Here is a 22,719-nt window from a genome sequence, read left to right as displayed (position 1 = left end):
ACTTAAAAGAATCAGTCCCAACAAAGACTCCTGTGGAACACCACAGTCACTGGCAGCCAGCCAGAAAAGGCTCACTTTATTCCCACTTCTTGCCTCCTGCAATCAGCCACTGCTTTATCCGTGCTAGGATCTTTTCTGTAATATCATGGGCTCATACTTTTTAAGTAGCTTCATGTGTGGCACCTTGTCAAAGGCCTTCTGAAAATCCAAGTACACATCAACCAATGTCTATCCTGATTGTTATTTCTTCAAAGAATTCCAAAAGATTTGTCTGGCAAGATTTTCCCTTGAGGAAACCATGCTGACTACAGCTTATTTTATCATGTGCTTCCAAGATCCAGGGGCTTAAACTACTCTATTTCTTAATTTCTAATATAAAATACATTTCAGCGATCAACTTTTACAGCTATGGTTTCTTATAATAAAACTATAACAGCTCTTTTCCTTGTTGATTTTGTATCCTTCTTAGGATGGGCTGAATTTTCAAAACAGAAATGGGATTTGACAAAGTATTGGGACAGTTTTTACACTTATTCTATGAAATGTTGAGTAACTTTTCAGATATTTGGCTCCACATGGTTGAATGTGGAGCTTGGTCATTCAGATCTCCTCGGCCGACTAAGCTGCTGAAAGTTTTTCTTTCCATATCTCCCTTGTTAATCTTCTAAAATACTGGAACTTAGAATAAAGTCATCATCATGAAATATTAACTTTGTTCAGCTCTTCAAGACCAGATTCAAGATTCAAAATTATTTAAAGTAATTTATTGTACACAAATATAGGGAGAACAAATGAACTCTTATTCCTGAATTGATGCAGCAGCAAAAAAACACAAAAGATAAAGAACTCAATAATAATAATAATACTAATAATAACACCCAATAAATATAAATATATAAGATGGTTTATATACGTAGATTGATTGACTGTCATAAGTGACTCCAGACTTTTTATAAGGTGACTGATGGGAAATAATAAATAAGTGGCAATGTTAGTAGGTGGAGGTGTTGATCAGCCTTACTGCTTGGGGGAAGTAACTGTTTTTGCGTCTGGTGGTCCTGGTGTGGATGCTACATAACCTTTTCCATGAAGGAAGTGAGACTAAGCATCCATGAGCAGGTTGTTTGGGATCCTTCATCTTGTAACTGGATAAAGCTGCAAGCTTTAATTGTTCACCAGTAATTCCCCGATATTTTATCAGACATCTACTTTAATGTGTTACTATAGACTAGGCCAAGTGAGGAATAAAGATGAAAGATTTCCTTCACTGGTTACTGAAACAGAGGAGCTTTGGGGTAATCTGTTATTTTATGGCTACCATACAGAGGAGGGTTAGGGGTGGGACACTTGTTGGAGGTATACAAATTTAGGAAGGACACAAAGATGGTAAATAATAGGGAACTTTCCCCCACGGCAGAGATACCTAAACCTATAGGCAAGGAGTAAGAGCCTTAGTGGGGATAATGGAGATTTATTTTTACCTCAAGGGTGGTTGGAATCTGGAATTGACTTCCTGGGGTGCTGGCAGATGTAATGACTCTCACAATATTTAAGACATGTCTAGGCCATCCCTTAAAATCAATGAACATTCAAGTTTATAAATTTTTATTCTGACACTGTTGGCTCTTTCAGGTACATGGCTCTGATTTATAAATCTGCTATAACCATAACCAATTATTATGCCACTCTGTGCCCATAGGACTACCCTTATCAATATAGCCACGACAAATTTTGCCAGTCATTTTGAATTCTATGGTTTCATTTAATATTTTCCAGGAGCACACTAAAGTTCAGAGTAAATGTATTATCTATCAAGGTGCATCCATGTCACCATATGCAACCCTGAGATTCATTTTCCTCTGGGCATACTCAATAAATCTATCATAGAAAAGTGACCATAATAGAATCAATGAAAGACTGCACCAAACCGGACATTCAACCAATGTGCAAAAGACAACAAACTGCAAATACAAAAAAGATATAATAATGATAATAAACAAACAAATAAATAAATAAATAACATTGAGAAAATGAGATGAAGAGTCCTTGAGAGTGAGTCCGCAGAACATGGGAACATTTCAATGATGGGGATGGTGAAGCTGAATGAACCATAAGACAAGACAAAGTGAATGAAGTCATTCACCTCCCTCCCTGGCTCAATAGCCCGATAGTCAAGGGGTAACAAATGTTCCTGAAACTGGTGGTGAGAGGTCCCGAGGCTCCCTCACTCATTCCCCACCCCCCTAGATGGCAGAAGTGGGTAAACTGAAGGATAGCTGTAATACATCTTCCATTTTAAATGGTTTAGTCAAAATATATCACCTTCTATGGATGTTTCTGCATCACCCATGTTTTCTAAAATACTGGAACTTAGACAAAGGTCATCATCATAAAATAGTAACTTTGTTTTGATCATTACATATGCTGCCTAACCTGCTGAGTATTTCTAACATTTTCAGGTTTCCTGCATCTGCAGTACAGGTCACCACTGTGCTGCAGAGAGGGTTGCGTTCCTAGAAAATGGACTGTGCCACAATATTCTGTGAGGCGAAGCCACGTCATCTGCATCTTTAAACACAAGCTGAAAAGAAAATCTGTGTTGCTTTTTTTCCCACAGCACTGGAATTCCATGGGAACAAATTTTTTTCCATATCTCAAATTCCAGGGTCATGATTTGAGAATTCTGCAAGGGCAAATTTCCGTCACCAGAACAGCCGCAACGAGGGGTTGTCCATATCTACAATTACTGCTGACGCTTTGCAAGAAAGCTTCAGTTCATACTGCCCTCACCTGGTGTACTCATAAAGTGCAGGTACAATACTGTTGTATTGCCTTCGAATAGCCAGCAGTGCGGCAATGTGGCCACAGAATATAAGCAACTCATTTCGAGCCCTGAAAAACACACAGAATTCACAGTTACTGTATATCATGCATTAAGATTAGGTATTATCCTAATTTTTTTAATTAAGATGTTTATTACAGAGAAGCTTATTACATATTTGATTAATCTAAGTATGTTATACAATTTACTAGAATAAGAAAAGGGTGATTCAATTCATCGAAAATAGAACATATAAATCTACAGCACATTACAGGCCTTCAGCCCATAGTGTTGTGCTGACCATGTAACTTACTCTAGAAACTGCATAGCTCTCTATTTTTCTAAGCTCCACGTACCTATCTACAAGTCTCTTAAAAGACCCTATTGTATCCGCCTCCACCGCCATCAGTAGCATGCACCCACCACTCTTTGTGTGATAAATTTTCCCCTGACATCCCCTCTGTACCTACTTCCAAGCACCTTAAAACTATGACTCCTTGTGTTAGCCATTTCAGTCCTGGGGAAAAAGCCTCTGGCTATCCACACAATCAATGCCTCTCATCATCTTATACACCTCTATCAGGTCACCTCTCATCCTCTGTCGCTCCAGGGAGAAAAGGCCAAGTTCACTTAACCTATTCTTATAAGGCACAATCTCCAATCCAGGCAACATCTTTGTAAATCTCCTCCACACCCTTCCCATAGTTTCCACATCCTTCCTGTAGTGAGGTGCCCAGAACTGAACACAGTTCTCCAAGTAGGTCTTATATAGCTGTAACATTACCTCACGGCTCTTGAACTCAATCCAATGGTCGATGAATGCCAAGTATGCCTTCTTAACAACACTGTCAACCTGTGCAGCAGCTTTGAGTATCCTATGGACACGGACCCCAAGATCTCTCTGATCCTCCACACTGCCAAGAGTCTTACCTTCAATACTATATTGTGTGTTCAAATTTGACCTACCAAAATGAATCATTTTACACTTATCTGGGTTGAAATCCATCTGCCACTTCTCAGCCCAATTCTGCATCCTACTGATGGCCTGTTGTAACCTCTGACAGCCCTCCACACTAACCGCAACACCTCCAACCTTTGTGTCATCAGCAAATTTACTAACCCACCCTTCTACTTCTTCATACAGGTCTTTTATAAAAATCACCAAGAGGAGGGGTCCCAGAACAGATTCCCGTGGAACACCACTGGTCACCGGCCTGCATGCAGAATGCGTACTATCTACAACAACCCTTTGTTTGGACATAGCCACAAGATTTGGGGGAGTAGATTTAGGATGGAAATGAAGAGGATCTGTTATTCCCAGAGAGTGGTGGATTTGTGGAATTCTCTGCCCAATGAAGCAATTGAGACTACATCAGTAAATATATTTAAGTCAAGGTTAAATAAATTTTTGCATAGTAAGGCAATTAAAATGTTATGGGGAAAAGGCAGGTAGGTGGAGATGAGTCCATGGCCAGATCAGCCATGATCTTATTGAATGGTGGAACAGGCTCGATGGGCCAGGTGGCCTACTCTTGTTCCTATTTCTTATGTTCTTATGTTATGTTCTTTGCCTTCTGTGGCCAAGCCAATTCTGGACCCACAAAGCAAGGTCTCCTTGGATCCCATGCTTCCTTACTTTCTGAATGAGCCTCACATGGGAAATCTTATCAAATGCTTTACTGAAATCCATATACACTATATCCACTGCTCTACCTTCATCAATGTGTTTTGTTACATCCTCAAAGAATTCAATCAGGCTCATAAATCACGACCTACTCTTGACAAAGGCATGCTGACTATCCCTAATCTGATTATGTCTCTCCAAAAGTTCATAAATCCTGTTGGTAGGATCTCCTTCAACATTTTGCCCAACACTGAAGTAAGACTCACTGGTCTATAATTGCCTGAGTTATCTCTACTCCCTTTCTTCAAAAAGGGAACAATGTTTGCAACCCTCCAATCCTCCGGTCCTTCTCCCGTCTCTATTGTTGATGCAAAGATGTTTACCAGAGGCTCAGCAATCTCTTTCCTTGCTTCCCCAGCCTGGAGTCTATCTCGTCCAGTCCTGGCGACTTATCTAACTTCATGCCTTTTAAAAGCTCTAGCACATCCTCTTTTCTAATGTCTACATGCTCAAGCATTTCAGTCCGCTGTAAGCCATCCCCACAAATACCAAAGTCCTTTTCCCTGGTGAATACCGAAGCAAAGTATTCATTAAGTACCTCCACTACTTCCTCCGACTCCATGCACGTGTTTCCACTATCGCACCTGATTGGTCCTATTCTCACACAGCTCATCCTCTTGCTCTTCACATACTTGCAGAATGCCTTGGGGTTTTCCTTAATCCTGCTCGCCAAGGCCTTCTCATGGCCTCTTCTAGCTCTCCTAATTTCATTCTTAATCTCCTTCCTGGCAACCTTGTAATTTTCTACAGCTCAGTCAGTACTTAGTTTCTTGAACCTTTTGTAAGCTTTTCTTAATGAGATTTTCCGTATCCTTTGTACACCATGGTTCTTTTACCCTACCACTTTTCCCTGCCTCAATGGAACATACCCACGCAGAACACCGTGCAAACGTTCCCCTGGGAAAGGGAATCACAAACTAGAGGGGAGGGGGGTAAGATTTAAAAGGGACCTGAGGGGCAACAGATGCAGAAGGAGGTACAATAACAATATTTAAAGCACACACAAGCAGATATATGGATTTGAAAGGTTTAGAAGTGTATGGGCCAAATGTAGGGAAATGTTATGGCCTTATGGAAATGGGACTAGCTTAGATGGGTATGGATAAGTTGGGCTGAGGGGCCTGTTTTCATGATGTTTTACTCTTTGACACTTTAACTCCTTTCCCAAAGGCACAGTGGGCATGTCTCCAACAGAACGGCCCTCAGCAGTTCAACAAGACAGCTCACCACCAGAGCTGTTTGAGGTGGCAGTAAATACTGCTCTTTTCAATGACACCCACAGCATATCAACCAATTTTTAAAAAAATATCGATTCCATATACTGTGTTGCTTTCATAAACCCAAAACCCACATTCTGCAGATGTTGGAAATCCAGAGTAAATGCTGGAGGAACTCAGCAGGTCAGGCAGCATCTGTGAGGAGGAATAAATAGTTGGGACTCAGGATGAAGGGTCTCAGTCTAAAACATTGACTGTTTATTCCACTTCATAGATGCTGCCTGACCTCCTGAGTTTGTGCAGTGTTTTGTAAGTGTTACTCTGTTGCTTTATTGCCCTATCAAGCTGATGTTTCAGACGAGTGTATTAGAGAGCACAGCAGATCTTTGTGCTAGTCAGCTCATATTATAGCAGCATTTGTATTCTAACTTACTCACTACACTTGTGCAGCATCAGCCGGTCCGTGCGGATGTAGCTGAGGAGGTCCAAGATCTGATGGACAGAGTCCAGGGTCCAGTCCGGACTGCTGAGCTGTTCTGTAGGGTTGGAAAAATCACAGTCAGTCAGAGGTTGGACCAGCTTTGCTCATCGTGGAGGAACGCTGATAAAACCCTCAAACTCTCAAACAATTCTGAATTAAGCTGTACACTCGTAAATATATTTACAAGCTGCAGACTCATAAATATGTACTTTTTTATCGTACAGAAGTGGATTGGATACAATGGAGATATTCCTTCAGATTGGAGAGAGCTTCAGCTAGAATGGGGGTCACCCAAACATTTTTATGCCATAGACCCCTACCATTAACCAAGGAGTTTGTGGTCCCCAAGTTGGGAACCCCTGATTAAAGGTTTCAGCCGGAAACACTTGGTACAGATGACTGTTAGACTGATATCATTTGTCTTAGAGGGTTGCCAAGGAATTTTCTAGCAAATCTTTTCCTGAAATGTATCCTAAATAATTTTCTCAAGTATGGCAGGATTGGATTGGTAGGAGGTCCAGGGCGCTGGTGTGTTTTGAAGTGGGGTAGGATTGGCAAGGAGGGAGTGGTGAATTGAGAAAAGCAGTGTTTAACCTCAATGGATCCACCCTGTGAATAGTGCAGGCTACACTGTTCTAAAGCTATTTTACTACCCTCCAACATTATATCCTGGACAAACAAAAATGAATGAACGAAAGGAACTGGGTGGTTCATCCAGTATTGGATTTCTGAACCATCCATGAACACAGCCAAGCTATTCCTTTTTTGCTCTGTCTCTCACACATTTGCTTACTATCTAGCTTACTTATAGTCATTTTAATGTCTCGCAATGCACTGCCACCACAAAGCATCAAATTTCATGACATATAGTATATCGGTGATAATAAACCTGATTCTGAATTCACTGGAGTGTACCAGTGATGACAGCAAATCTATTATTCATATCACACTTTATATTAATGTTATTTATTTCTCAAATAATACTGTACAGAGTTACTGTACTTCCTTATGTCATATAGCTCTTTGGATCTATGCAGCTCCTGGTGCAATCCCATTCCCTCACTCATTTCTTTGTGACCCATTCTCTTTTGAATGTTCATTGATGCCACCTTGTCTCACTGGCTATTCAAAATACCTAGAAGCAATTTAACTACCAACCAGCACATCTTGGGCAGTGGAAAGAAACCGGAGCCCAGAAGGGAAAACCCATGCTATCACAGGGAGAACACGCAAACTCCTTATAGGACAGAATTGCTTTATTAGCTTTAGCTGTCACATGTAGAGCGCAGTGAAATGCATCACTTTGTGTCAATGACCAGTACGGTCCGAGGATTGTGCTGGGGGAGGCCCCCAAGTGTCACCACAATTCCGGAGGCAACACAGCACGCCTGCAACTCACCAACGTAACCCAAATGCCTTTGGAATGTGGGTAGAAACCAGAGCATCCAGAAGAAACTCAGGCAGTCACGGGGGGAACGTACAACCTCCTCACAGACAGCAGTGGGAATCGAAAGCCGATCAGTGATCACTGGTGCTGTAAAGTGATTGCTCTAACCACTATGCTAGATGCCGTGTATAGGAACATGGTGCCATGTGCTAACGGTACTGCCCACCACTGTATTCTTATTTCCATTGTCCATGTGGAATGTTTTGCCTGGAGTTCTGAGCTAACACTCAGGTAGTAACGACATATGCTTCCCACTGTGGAAGGTAACTATCTTCCCTTCCTTACCTTGACCAAGTTTATTTTATTAATTCTTTCACACGACATGGACGTCAATGGTAAGGTGAGCATTTCCTGCCTGTGCCTAACTGGCAAGCATCCTTTTCAAACCAGGGCATTGTATGAGTTTCAGGATCTTAACTCAGCAAAGTTGAAGGGTTGGCAACCAAGGCAGGATGATGTGGGACCTATGATTCTTCCCACTGTTTGACCGTGTGTTGGGAATTTATTTATGGGAATACCTGCCTCCAGGTGAGCACCAGTCACCAAGGCATAGAAGGCTATTGACGAGTGCAGGTGAACGGGTTTACTATTGATAAAGCATAAGACATAGGCTAGAATCAGGCCATTCAGCCCATCAAGTCTGTACCACCATTCTATCATGGCTGACTTATTATCCCTCTTAACTCCATCTCCTGCCTTCTCCACCTTTGATGTCCTTACTAATCAAGAAACTATAAACCTCCGCGTCCATCTGTGGCAATGAATTCAAAGGAGATTCACCATCAAAGTATATGTGTGTAAATATATATATACACAACCCTGAGATTCAGTTTCATGCAGGCACACTCAATAAATCCATAATAGAATAATAACCATAAATGAATCAATGAAAAACTGCACCAACTTGGGCATTCAACCCGTGTGCCAAAGACAACAAACTGTGTAAATATGAAAAGAAAGAAATAACTATAACAAATAAACTAACAGTAAGTATTGAGAAAAGTGTCCTAGAAAGTGAGTCTATAGGTTGTGGAAATATTTCAATGAAGGAGCAGGTGAAATTGAATGAAGCATTTCCCTTTTGTTGAGGGTTTTGTTGAGCCTGATGGTTGAGGGGTAGTAACTGTTCCTTTTTTTAAATAAATTTTTTTATTGAATTTTCAAATAGGCTACAGAAGGAAAAAAAATTATCAACCTTTCCCCCTCCCCTTAACCCCTCCTCCCTAACATATCCCTGTAGAAAGAGAAAAAAAGAGAAGAAAAAAGAAAGAAAGAAAGAAAGAAAGAAAGAAAGAATGCCTGGATATCGGAAGATCCCCACATGCTCCATGGAGTTCATAATAGCTTTAGTATATATATTTATTTCTTTCCCCAGATAACCAATAATTTTATCTTCGGAGCACCTATATATTTAATCCTATCTTTTGTAAATAAGGCCGCCAGATTTTCAGTAATATTTCATATTTATCTCTTAAATTATAAGTAATTTTTTCAAGTGGAATGCAGCTAAAAATTTCATTCTTCCAATGATCTATACTTAAGTATGAATCCGATTTCCAAGTAACTGCAATAGCCTTTTTGGCTACTGCCAATGCAATTTTTATGAATTCTTTCTGATATTTATTCAGTTGGATTTTGGTTTTATCCCTTCAATATCGCCTAGTAAAAATAATATTGGATTATGTGGAAGTTGTGTTCCAATAATTTGTTCCAATAAAATTCCTAAATTTGTCCAAAAAGGTTGAATTTTAAAACAAGACCAAGTAGAGTGTAAAAAAGTACCAATTTCTTGATTACATCGGAAACATTGATCAGATAAATTTGGGTTTAATTTATTTATTTTTGTGGTGTAATATATAATTGATGTAAAAAATTATATTGCACTAATCTTAACCGGACATTTGTTGTATTTGTCATACCGTCAAGGCATAGTCTTGACCAACTTGTTTCTTCAATTTTAATATTCAAATCAGTTTCCCATTTTTGTCTTGACTTATGAATTCCTTGTTTAGTTGCCTGTTTTTGAATCAAACTATACATACAAGAAATAAATTTTTTAGTTTTTCCTTTTTGAATTAAAGTTTCTATTTCATTAGGTGTCGGCAATAACATTGTTTGACCCAATTTATCACTTAAGTAAGCCCTTAATTGGAAATAACAAAAAAGAGTGTTGTTTGATATTTTATATTTATTCTTTAATTGATCAAATGACATTAATTTACCTCCTTCAAAACAATCTCCTATATATCTAATCCCTTTTTGAAACCAATTGTATAAAAGTTGGTTATCCATTGTAAAAGGAATAAGTTTATTTTGAATTAAAGGTCTCTTTGCTAATAAAGATTTCTTTATCTCATCATCAACATTTATCTTATCCCATAAATCAATCAAATGTTTTAATATAGGAGATTCTTTCTTTTCCCCATATCCATTTAGATTCCCACTTATATATAAAATCTTCTGGTATATTTTCTCCTATTTTATCTAGTTCTATTCTAATCCATGCGGGTTTATCTTCATCAAAAAAAGATGCAATAAATCTAAGTTGATTTGCTTTATAATAATTCTTAAAGTTTGGAATTTGTAACCCTCCTAGGTCAAATTTCCATGTCAATTTTTCCAATGATATTCTTGACATCTTACCTTTCCAAAGGAACTTCCTCACACATCTATTTAACTCTGGAAAAAACTTCTGCGGTAATTGTATTGGTAGTGTTTGGAATAAATATTGTAATCTAGGGAATATATTCATTTTTACAGCATTTACTCTGCCTACTAATGTTATTGGTAACGTCATCCATTTATCAAAATCTTCTTGAATTTTTTTCAATAATGGTAAATAATTTAATTTATATAAATTCTTTATATCATTATCAACTCTTATACCTAAATATTTTATACCATTTATTGGCCACCTAAATTGAGTTATTAGTCAACATTGACTATAATCTCCTTTAGTAAGGGGTAGAATTTCACTTTTATCCCAATTTATTTTGTAACCTGATATTTTGTAGTAACTGTTTCTGAATCTGGTGGTGTGGGTACTGAGGGAATGATCTCTGTATTGGGGGTCGTCTCTGATGATGAATGATGGGATCACAGATTCACTACTCTCTGGTTCAAGAAATGACTCCACATCTCTGATCTAAAGTGCCCTCTGGTCCTAACTAGGTACTTAGATCCAGGAAAATTAAACTGTTATTCACTGCAGTCCTAATTCGTTCTCCACCCCCCCCCCCCCCCCCCAACAAGGAGTCATTGAGTCAGCAAACACGAGGAAATCTGCAGATGCTGGAAATTTAAACAAAAAACACACACAAAATGCTGGTGAAACACAGCAGGCCAGGCAGCATCTATAGGGAGAAGCGCTGTCGACTTTTCGGGCCGAGACCCTTCGTCAGCAGGCCTGTTTCTCTGCAGTCTGAGTCTATGACTAAATAATTGACCCCTTGCGTTTATCATTGTTTGTTCTGGCAGTCCAGATAATTATAAGATTGAGACAATCCGTCATATATTCAGAGGAATGAGAACAGCACAATTAATATGGTTTATCAATGGCCTGTAACCTAGAAAAAATGTTAAAACAAAAATGACTTTGTCCTAATTAGACAAAAAAACACAATACTACACATTATTTTAATCCACAAAACACTGTAAGGCATCCACGAAGCAGAACAATTAACAAGAGAAGTACCTTTAACGTAGAGAAGTCCAATAGGAAGTGCTTTCTCCGGCACAGGGCTCAATAAATAATATTTTACAGCTTGGAATATGTCCCCTTCACTGTGATACATTTCCGCAAATTGCAAACATTCCTCTGTGCTTGGCAGGTGACACTGTGAAGGGATTTTTACAAAACACATGAATTGTAGGGGTCAGAAACAACACACATTATTAAAAAGGGCTGTACTTCAGAGAGATGGGGGAGAGTGGGTAGGTGTTTTCCATCAGTCCTATGTGCTACATAAGTTATAAATTCATACCGAACTCCCGTTTCTGAAATTTGATCCCACTGAAGCTGAATAGCACTCTGTCACATACTTACAACAGGTTGAATTTTGCCCCAGGTAATGCTGCCTGAGCTGGATCAAAACAGATTCTAACCAATTGTAGTCACTGATTGATCACCTCAGTCTTCTACCAAGATTTCACTCTCCTTCTAATCAGTGTTGACATTTTGTTTGCAGGCCTGTCCTCTTCAGAATCATTCAGCCATACTCCTTTGCCACAATCTCACTCGTGGGTTGCTATTTACACTAATCCCAATTTTCCTTTCCACATTCTCTTCCTCAAGATTCAACAACTCACCCACACACTTGGGGCAACATAATCAACCTGCTTGTCATGTCCATTCTGGAGAGGTTTGCTCAACTTTGGTCCCCACCGGATACTCTGCTCTCACCTGTGGCTCCAAGTAGCTGTTTGCATGAGACAAGCGGGCAAAACCAGGTGAAGGTGGCCAGTGGCCTCATACCCCACTGAGACAGGGACATGCCTGTCCTAGCATGCAAAATCAGCTCCATCGGTCTGGGCATAAGAGATCAGCAATGAGATTCAACAGCCAGGAAGGCGGTTCTGCAAAGCTCTGTAGAGAGCGAAGGGCATGACAAGGCACAGCATACATCATGGTCATCCACTGCAACCAAAGAAGATCCCAGTTTGGGATTTTTGCTCGAATTACTAGACCCAGACACCTGAGGCTGAGAGAGGGGAACTGCCCCCAGTCCAATGGCTTTTCCACTTTAAAAACTCTCCTGCACAGGTCTCCTGTCATCATCAGACACGATGGACAACTACTACTAATACATGTAACCAACCAGCCCATGTGTCTTAAGTGTGTAGGAGGAAACTAAAATACCCAGAGGAAACCCATGCAGACACTGGGAGAACATGCAAACTACACACAGACAGCACCACCTAGGACTCACATGGAGCCAGTGATCATTAATGGAGAGTGTGTGGAACAGGTTAAGACCTACAAGTATCTGGGAGTACAGTTGGACGAGAAGCTAGACTGGACTGCCAACACAGATGCCTTGTGCAGGAAGGCACAGAGTCGACTGTACTTCCTTAGAAGGTTGGCGTCATTCAATGTCTGCAGTGAGATGCTGAAGATGTTCTATAGGTCAGTTGTTGAGAGCGCCCTCTTCTTTGTGGTGGCGTGTTGGGGAGGAAGCATTAAGAAGAAGGACGCCTCACGTCTTAATAAGCTGATAAGGAAGGCGGGCTCTGTCGTGGGCAAAGTACTGGAGAGTTTAACATCGGTAGCTGAGCGAAGGGCGCTGAGTAGGCTACGGTCAATTATGGAAAACCCTGAACATCCTCTACATAGCACCATCCAGAGACAGAGAAGCAGTTTCAGCGACAGGTTACTGTCGATGCAATGCTCCTCAGACAGGATGAAGAGGTCAATACTCCCCAATGCCATTAGGCTTTACAATTCAACTGCCAGGACTTAAGAACTTTTTAAAGCTATTATTAATGCTTTTTGAGCTAGTGATTTAGATGCATATCATATTATTACTGAGTTAAGTATTGTATTGTATGTAATGAGTTTTTGCTACAACAAGTGTACGGGACATTGGAAAAAATGCTGAATTTCCCCATGGGGATGAATAAAGTATCTATCTATCTATCTATCTATCCTGTGCATCCCTTCTCCAAATTCTCTGGAATTGTATCAAACTTGTTTTCTCCTTATTTGTTCTGACAAGTGCGCTACAACCCAAAATGCTAGACGTGATTCTCCTTCCATATTTGCTGCTTGACTTGCTTGTGTCTTTGAATGATTTTTTCATTTTCATGCCTGCTCCTGGAGAGGATTGGTCCTATCATAATTGGTTAAAGAAATTACATAGTGACCTTTGAAGATCAGAAAACTGAGTGGTGATGTTGTTGAGATATTCAAGATCCTTGGGGGGGGTAGATGTTGACACAGGAAGGAGATATTGGAAATATGGAGCAACACACACAACATACTAGAGGAATGCAGCAGGTCAGGCAGCATCTATGAACATTAACGTTTGAGCTGAGACCCTTCATCAGGACTGGATGGGGACATGTCAGATGTTCAACCTCAAGCATTGGGGACATAATTAAGGGGAACTTATTTAAAATTGAGGTGCGTAAGATCAACATACTGGTGAGGGTGGTGAATGTTAGTAATTCCCTGTCCTGATAGGTTGTGGACGTGAGGTAACTGGAGCTACGTAAGAGGAAGTACACAGATTTTTGATCAGAGAATTGAAGACTCTGTGTAACTGGCACAGAAGAAGTTTTAAGGCCTGGGGCAGGTCAGCCATAAACATAATGAAGGGCAGGGCAATGTTGAAGAGCACATGAATGTGCAGAGAATGGAAGGCTATGGACATTGCGTAGGCAGAAGGAATTAGATAGATAGCCTTTTAATTACGACCTTAATTGGCTGGAGACCTAAGCAGCTGCCTTTGTGTGTGAGTTGGTGAGAGTGAGGAAAAGTATTGTGCATTTAATATTTCAGTGATATATGAGTTATACTGTAAATGCATTGTTTGATTAAGCATTCTTTGTTTTTTTTACATAATACATTTAACATGTAAAAGTAAGTGAATGGCATATGTCATTCTACCACCACATTATATCTGCATGCCTCACTAAAAGTAAAACAAGGTAGACATGCATCTTCCAGCTCCTGCATTTTTCTGTCAATTAACTTATGGAGTTACGAAACATAACAGTGATGAACCTGAGATGACTACCTACCTATTGAAGTGCAGCAAAATGGTTTTATTTCATTGCAAAGGGAGAGAGAAATGTTAAGTTAAAAAAAAAACACAGCACATGTTTCTTTGGAAGGGGACAAAAACAATCAAGTTACTGGAAAGGCAGAAAATGGACAAAATTCACAGGTTCATACCAGCCATTTACCACATAAATGACTGGCAACATCAGAAAATTAGATGCATTCGACTACATAACAGATAACTAGATATTGTATTATGAATGAATTGAGCAGAATTTGAAGCAAATGAAATAGCCAATGAGAAGTGAGTACCACTGTTACTGAGTGCAATAGATGGGAAAGCACACAGCTTAACTACTCCAACCAAACCAGCTGAAATAAGCTTTGCTGATATAGTGAAAGTGATGCAAGAACGTTTAGAATTGAAATTATTGGTGATTGCAGAATGTTTTAGGTTTCATAAGTAGAATCAAAAGGAATAGAACCATAGAACATTACAGCACAGAAACAGGCCTTTTGGCCCTTCTTGGCTGCGCCAAACCATTTTTCTGCCTAGTCCCACTGACCTGCACCTGAGCCATATCCCTCCAAACCCTCTCATCCATATACCTGTCTAACTTTTTCTTAAATGTCAAAAGTGAGCCTGCATTCACCACTTCATCTGGCAGCTCATTCTACACTCCCACCATTCTCTGCGTGAAGAAGCCTCCCCACCAATGTTCCCTTTAAACTTTTCCCCCTTCACACTTAACCCATGACCTCTTTTTTTTCTCCCCTAGCCTCAGTGGAAAAAGCCTGCTTGCATTCACTCTGTCTATACCCATCATAATTTTATACACCTCTATCAAATCACCCCTCATTCTCCTACGCTCCAGGGAATAAAGTCCTAACCTATTCATCCTTTCTCTGTAACTCAGTTTCTCAAGTCCCGGCAACATCCTTGTAAACCTTCTCTGCACTCTTATAATTAGGTGACCAAAACTGCACACAATACTCCAAATTCGGTCTCACCAATGTCTTATACAACCTCACCATTACATTCCAACTCTTGTACTCAATACTTTGATTTATAAAGGCCAATGTAACAAAAGCTCTCTTTACGACCCTATCTACTTGTGACGCCACTTTTAGGGAATTATGTATCTGTACTCCCAGATCCGTCTGTTAAAATACTGCACTCCTCACTGTCCTACCATTTACCCTGTATGTTCTACCTTGGTTTGACCTTCAGGACCGTCAGTAGGAGTTCAACCCAACGTACACGGATGAACTGAATAAATTGCCTAAGCAGTAATGGGCTTAATGATGCATTAAGTGACTGTTCAGTTTTTGGAATCTTAAAAGAAAGCATTCAAAAACAGCTCATACTGAAGCATAATTCACATTTAAAAGAGCAGTTGAAATCGCAGTATCAATGGAAACAGCAGAGTCACAATTGAGTTACAGACATAAATGAAAGTGAGTGTGAACAAAATTGCAACATCTAAACCGAAACCTGCTTGGCCAAACAAATTGTGTTACCATTGTGGCAGGGGCTCACATACACCAGACCAATGCGGATTTAAAGGCAAAACTTGCAGAAAATGCAATGAAGGAGGACACATACAAAGAGCAAGTCAGGCAGACAAAAGTGAATGGACCTCACAGGAGAGAGAAAATGATAAGAAGTTGCAGTTTCAAAAAGAACACACTTATGCATGCTGTTGATGAAAAATCTGATAATGATAATAGTGAAACAGGACTAGGTAGACTTGAGATTTAAAATGTGAAAGCTAACAAGAGACAAGCAATATGGCTTATGCCAGAAAAGAACAGAAAATTAATTAAAATGGAATTGGATACTGGCTCGGCTGTTTGAGTCATTCCACAAAATGAGTTTGGATGGCATTTCAAAGATACTGAACTGAAGCCTGCAGGTATCCAAACCAAAAACTGGACGAAAAATAGCTCCTGTGGGAATGACATTCATAACAGTGGAATACAACAATCAACAAGCCGCATTGAGCTTGTATTTGGTATAAACAGGAGAACCAGCATCCACCGTGCAGTGGAGATTAGCTGAGACAACTACAAATTGATTGGAGATCCATCGACCATTTGCATGCCACATCCCCTGCAGTAGTCAATTACAAAAGATACCGGGTGATGCCACAGCAGTGTTTAAGGATGATATTGGAAAACTCAAACATATCAAGGGTAAAATAGTGTTAAATTAAAATGCCACACCCAAGTTTTACAGAGCCTATCCAGTTCCTTATAACATCTGTGATAAAGTAGCCAGTGAACTAGATTGCATGGAAGCGGAAAGAATTCTTTCCAAGGTTGGAGCCCATGGGCAATGCCTGAATGGGTTTGTAAGGATCTGCAGAGATTTTAAGGTTACTACCAACCTAGATACTGAAAGCAAATCAAAACCCTCTGCCCAGGATAGAGGATATCTTTGCAAACCTTTCTGGAGAGAAGTACTTCAGCAAAGTGGACTTACCTGAAGCTTATCTACCAATGGAGATGGAAGAAGAGTCCAAAGTGTATCTCATCATAAATGCTCACAAGGGACTTTATCACTATAATAGGCTTATTTTTGGTGTAGTATTTGCACTTGCACTCTGGCAGAAAGCTATGGAACAGGTCCTGTAAGGTTGCTCAGGCACTCAGTGTTACGTGGACAACACCATCATTGCCAATAAGGTTGGCAAGGAAAATTTCCAAAATCTCAAGGTAGTGTTAAAAAGATTAGAAGATGATGGACTCAGAGCATGACACAAAAAATGTGAATTCTTTAAACCAAGCAACGCTTATTTTGGATACACCATTGTTGCACAAGCATTACACAAGTGTGCTGAGAAAATTTAAGCAGTGGTGGATGCCCCAAGGCCAAAGGACTTTTCAAGGCTGTGGTCCTTTTTAGGATGTGTCAATAACTAAAACAGACTTCTGCCAAACCTGGCTACTGTGCTCTATCCCTTGAACTTATTGCTACAGATTGGGAAGAAATGGTAAGTTTGAGGTGGCTTTCCAAAAGGCAAAGGAAGTTATGACATCAGGCACTGTATTCACACATTATAATCCACATTGTCTAGTGAATCTCGCCTGTGATGCTTCATCTTAGGGTATAGGTACAGTCATGCCACATGTTATGAGTGAAGGAAGTGAACCCCCCATTGCCTTTACATCATGCTCCCTTACTCCTGCAGAGAAAAATCACGGACATATTGACAGAGAGGCCTTGAGTGCTTTGGGCTGTAAAATGTTTCAACGAGTATTTGTATAGGAAAGACTTTATCCTCATTACTGTTCATCAGCCATTGGAGGACATTTTCATTGCACAGAGGAGTGTACCAATAACAGCAACAGCAGGAATGCAGAGATGGAATCTGTTTCTTGGAGGAGTCAATTACAAGATCGGATTGAAAAGGACAATTAATCATGGAAATGCTGATAGATTGTCCCATTTACTGTTGGAAAAGGATACACCTGAAAAATTTACAAAAGTGGACACTGCTCTTGACGTATTCTCCTTATTGCAAATCGTAAGTCTCCCTATTATAACAGAAATGATCCAAAAGGAAGTCAGAAAAGACCTCACACTGTCTCTAGTCTACATGGCCACCAAAAATAGTTTAAATGTGCAGCAGAAACTCCAGTTGGCCCAATTTTTCCATTACCAGGATGAACTTGACCTTGATGGCATTGCCTTATGTGGTGTTTGAGAATTATTGCATCATCCAGGCTGAGAGCTGAAGTGTTGGGGGAGCTACGTGCCAGTTATCTAGGAGTGGTCACAATGGAATTGTTGGGTTGAAGCTTTGTCTGGTGGCCTGGGATAGGAATAAATCAGTAGATCGAGCAATTTCCCATGCACTTTTCTGAATACAAACATGTCCAGAAGGTGCCAAGAGGAGAGCCTTGCCATCCCTGGGAATGGCCTGTATTGCCCTGGCAGAGGATTCATGTGGATTTTGTCTGTCCATTCATCAGCACAAACTTCTCGGTAGTGGTGGGTGTAGCTACAAAGTGGCCAGAGCTGACCCCAAAGCCTCCACTACAGCCTCACAGACTCTTGATGCTATGAGAAGCCTCTTCTCAAGGACTGGTGTTCCAGGACATTTAGTAAGTGGCTACTGTCCACAGCTTGTGCCAGCACAGTTTCCATTATTCCTGAAAATTAATGGAATATTACATCTACATCATACCACAAGCTACAAACGGCTTGATGGAAAGGTTTGTCCAGAGTCAAAAGAATGCACTCCAAGCAATGTCAGCAGAGTACACTACATCCACTAACACTGAACCAGAGTCGTTAATTTCCTCCTCGCATAACGCAATGCCGCACACTCCACACCCTACAACTCAGCAGCTATGCTGTTCCTGGATCATCCCTTGTGCTACTCTTGGATCTCCTCAAACTCAATCTCAGAAGGACTTTACAGGACGAACATTTGAGACCAATTGAGAGCTCCTCAACAAAAGAGATTCCATGTGTGAGGGACTACAGAGGTAATCAAAAGAGGAGACTGCGTCTGATGTCATCTGGAGATGACACATCGTTCACTTGAGGAGAGCAGAGTGAATTGTTGGAGAAGAAAGTTGTCCAGAGCTGTCAGAACCACTTCCTGCATTCCCAGAAACTATCATGCAGGAGGCCCCAGAACCTGAGATTGTTTCACAGCCACAAGTCTCACCAGCCAGACAGAGTGTCCTTCCTTGTCAGGAAAGACATTATCCCGCAAGGCCTGAATGGGGCAATTTAAAATTTATCATGCAGTGCATGTCTAAATAGTAGTTGTATTACATACCATACTGTGTCTACATATATATAGACTAGGAGTTTATAGCCAAGCAGGGAGGAGTGTTGTGTATTTAAAATTTCAGGAATATTTTAGCAATATTGTAAATATATTGTTTGATTCAGCATCCTTTGTTTACAGAATGCATTACAGGTTATATGTAAAAGTACGTGAATGGAATACGTTATTACACCATCATGTCATATTTGTGTGTCTCACTAAATATAAAACAGAGTAGACACACATCTCCCAGCTTCCGTATATTTTTCCTTGATTAGATTATGAAGTTACAAAAGATAATAAAAAGGACTTGTTTTAGCATTGTGTTCTTGTTGATGCTTATATTTGTTCTGCTGAACAATGTGTGCATGCTATGTTGCTGCTGGAATGTGTGGCAACACTTGTGGGCTGCCCCAGCACATCCTTGGGTTATGTTGATTGTTCGCGCAAATGACGTATTTCACTGTATGTTTCGATGTACGTGTGATAAATTAACCTGACCTGATCTTAGTTAGCTCAGCACACCCGCGTGGCCTAAAGGGCTTGTTGCCATGCCGACATGCTCTACATTCTGTTTGAAAATACTTCTGCTGGTGATGTGTTCCACTTCTGGCATTTATAGTATTTTTATGGGAAAACAAGTTGTAAATTTGCCCTTGCGATTGGCAAGCTTTACCTTCTCGTGCAGATCGTTCACTTCTGCAGTCGCTCCAGCGTAAAACGCACAGAGTTTGACCAACAGCAGCTCGCTGTCGGGGATCATGGTCAGCAGATCAGCCGCAAGGTCCCTACGCAAAAGAAGTCATGGTAATTAAGCAGGGCTTTTCAAGAAAACAATGTAGAATCAGAATCAGGTTTAATATCACTGGCACTTGTCGTGAAATTCGTTGTTATGTTTCAGCAGAACATTAAATTGTATTGTAATAAAAACTATAAATGACATAAAAAGTATATATAAAAAATCAATTAAATAATTAGTGTAAAAAGAGAGGGTAAATACTGAGAAAGTGTTTATGGGTTCATTGTATCGATAGATTCTTTTAACCATCTTACAGCGATACTGCTTACTGAAGTACCCATGGGTGTGACTGTGGATTTCAGCTTTAGTTGTCCTAAATGGGAATATTTGATCACTCCCATTGGAGCTGCTCACAAGAAGTCGCCACTTAATGGCGCCATCTTCTCCTTGAATAGCATTTTGAATAAAGCATCTTAAAAAAACTGGAACCAAATCCGAGCATTTCACTAACAACCACTGAGAAGACATTGCTGAAAATGAAAATAATATGGTTGATAAAGAAGGTTTTGAGGAAGACACAAGAGATTCTGCAAATGCTGGAGATCTTGAGCAACACACAAGGGGGTGGGAGGAGCACCAGAGGGAGGTATTTGTGGGCAAGAGATGACATAAGAGAGGGGCAAGGGGATGGGAAATGGTGAAGTGGTGGGGGGGCAGTGGATGCATTACTGGAAGTTTGAGAAATCAATGTTCATGCCATCAGGTTGGAGGCTACCCAAATGGAATATAAGGTGTTGTTCCTCCAATCTAAGTGTGGCCTCATCACGACGGTGGAGGAGGCCATGGATGGACATATCGGAATGGCAATGGGAAATGGGTGGCCACTGGGAGAACCCGCTTGTTCTCGCAGACGGAGCGTAAATGCTCAGCGAGTATGTTTGATAGGTTAACACGTGTATCATATTCTTGGGCTGTGTCAACCCACTGCATGTACAGCAGACCTCCGGAAATATCTGCAAAATAACACGTTCTGAATTTGTTAAATTAAATTAACAAATGAGTTAAATTAATTTACATTAAATGGATGACATAAGAACATCTGTAACACACACCTAGGAATTCCATACAGATGTAGTGGATGCAATCAGTGCAAACTTCACAGAGAGTGACTTCACCCTCTGCAGAGCAGACAATTATTACAGTCCCTCATATCAGCATTGGACAACTCCACACACAAATTAACTTTTGTGCAAGAAAGCACTCAAGAAATTTATGGGGCTTGTGCAGTGATGGAACTGACAGGAATGTATATTGAAAACTTAGTTAACGGTGTCCCTGAAGGATTCTCCATCAAATTCCACCACAACTGGGGAATTTAAATACAAAGAACGTAGAATACTATGGCTCACGTTATTGTGCCAACCTTCTAAGCTACCCCAAGATTAATTCCCTCTGACATAACCCTCCATTTTTCTCTCATTCATGTGCCTATTTAAGAGATTCTTAAATGCCCCTAAAATAACAGCTTCTACTAACACCTCTGGCAGGGCATTCCATGCATCCACCACTCTCTGTGTAGCAAACTTACTTCTGACACCCCTCCTATACCTTAAGTAACCTTCAATTAGCTTAAGATTATGTCCCTTTGTATTAGCCATAATACAAGGTAATAATGTTTAAATTATGATAATATATCATTAAATAGTTCCATGCACGAGTTTGTACCTGTGACAGTGACTATGTACTTCATGGCCCTCACTGTAAGAGTGCTGGTGTTCAGAAATAGGGAAGTGTTGTTACAATTATACAGGGTACTGGTGAGGTCACCCCTGGCATACAGTTATACAATTTTGACCCTTAAATTTGAGAAAGGATACATTGACATAATCCGCAGTTGAAAAGAAATTGACCTCATTCTTGAGATGAGAGTGTTGTCAGGTCATGGATGGCCAAAGAAATCAGGTCAATATTATTGAGAGTTTAGAAAAATGAGAGGTGACCTTATTGAAACATACAAAGGCACAACAGGGTAGATTTGTAGCTGTGTCCATTACTGGCCGAAGCTTGAATAGGTGGATGGCTGTTTAGAACTGCGGTGTACAGGAACTTCTTGTGGATGGTGGCGGATCTCTGAAATTCCTTACTCTGGTGGGTTGTGGAAGGGAGGCCTCTGGCATAAAGAGGAAGCAGAGGCATATTTGAATGATAACGGAATTAAGGTCCATGTAGAACTGCCACAGGGAAGGAGACATACTGAATGGTAGGGCGGGCTTAAGGGGCCGAATGGCTTTCCTCATCCCGGTTTTCTTATGTTCTCTATCATTTAATATTGATTACCATGCTATGAATCCCAGCTGGTTTATATCATGTCCATTTAAGTCTGAAATCTGACTTCCTCACAGTCTATTGAAGCCACACATTGTAATGTCGACTCACTAAGCCAAAGGGCCTGTTTCTTTCCTGTATGACTCTGTGACTCCATGATGATGTGAGCAGGCTTGACTGGCCACCTCTGTTCCCAATACACATTCCTGTAGCTTTGCACCAGGAGATCTAGGCACCACACTAAAGACAGGGCCAGCACCACACTAATGCAGCAGCAGATATTCAACATGAGATCAGTGGTTGAATGAACAACATCAAAATCTACAAATTACACCTTCAACAGCAGCAACAATACCTGTGTCCAACAAATGGAAAGCTGAATGCAGGAAATAAATACAAGAAATGTAGTAAATAAAAATTGTGGTTTCTTTCAAATTGACAGCACGGGTGAAACGTACAACAAATAACCAAGGGTATTGCAAGCACTGAAGTGGCAA

The 22,719-nt window shown here is 40.4% G+C and overlaps 1 protein-coding gene and 1 long non-coding RNA gene across 2 annotated transcripts in view; one reads left to right on the top strand and one right to left on the bottom strand.

Moving 5' to 3' along the window:
* The window catches only part of LOC140728927 (uncharacterized), a 48,197-nt gene extending 38,206 nt beyond the window's left edge, over positions 1 to 9,991 (top strand). The window contains exons 3-4 of the long non-coding RNA XR_012099212.1: positions 2,460 to 2,812; positions 3,966 to 9,991. This is a non-coding gene — a long non-coding RNA (uncharacterized lncRNA). The remainder of the gene's footprint in view (positions 1 to 2,459; positions 2,813 to 3,965) is intronic.
* Positions 1 to 22,719, bottom strand: part of wdr17 (WD repeat domain 17) — a 169,303-nt gene that overhangs the window by 34,711 nt on the left and 111,873 nt on the right. Inside the window, exons 26-30 of the mRNA XM_073048033.1 lie at positions 22,578 to 22,598; positions 19,835 to 19,946; positions 11,345 to 11,486; positions 6,156 to 6,258; positions 2,791 to 2,892 (exon numbers count right to left, since the gene is read on the bottom strand). Of these exons, the coding sequence (XP_072904134.1) occupies positions 2,791 to 2,892; positions 6,156 to 6,258; positions 11,345 to 11,486; positions 19,835 to 19,946; positions 22,578 to 22,598 (480 nt within the window). The remainder of the gene's footprint in view (positions 1 to 2,790; positions 2,893 to 6,155; positions 6,259 to 11,344; positions 11,487 to 19,834; positions 19,947 to 22,577; positions 22,599 to 22,719) is intronic.

Source organism: Hemitrygon akajei, chromosome 6, assembly GCF_048418815.1.
Source record: "Hemitrygon akajei chromosome 6, sHemAka1.3, whole genome shotgun sequence".
NCBI lineage: Eukaryota > Metazoa > Chordata > Chondrichthyes > Myliobatiformes > Dasyatidae > Hemitrygon > Hemitrygon akajei.
This window is presented reverse-complemented; position numbering and strand designations above follow the sequence as displayed.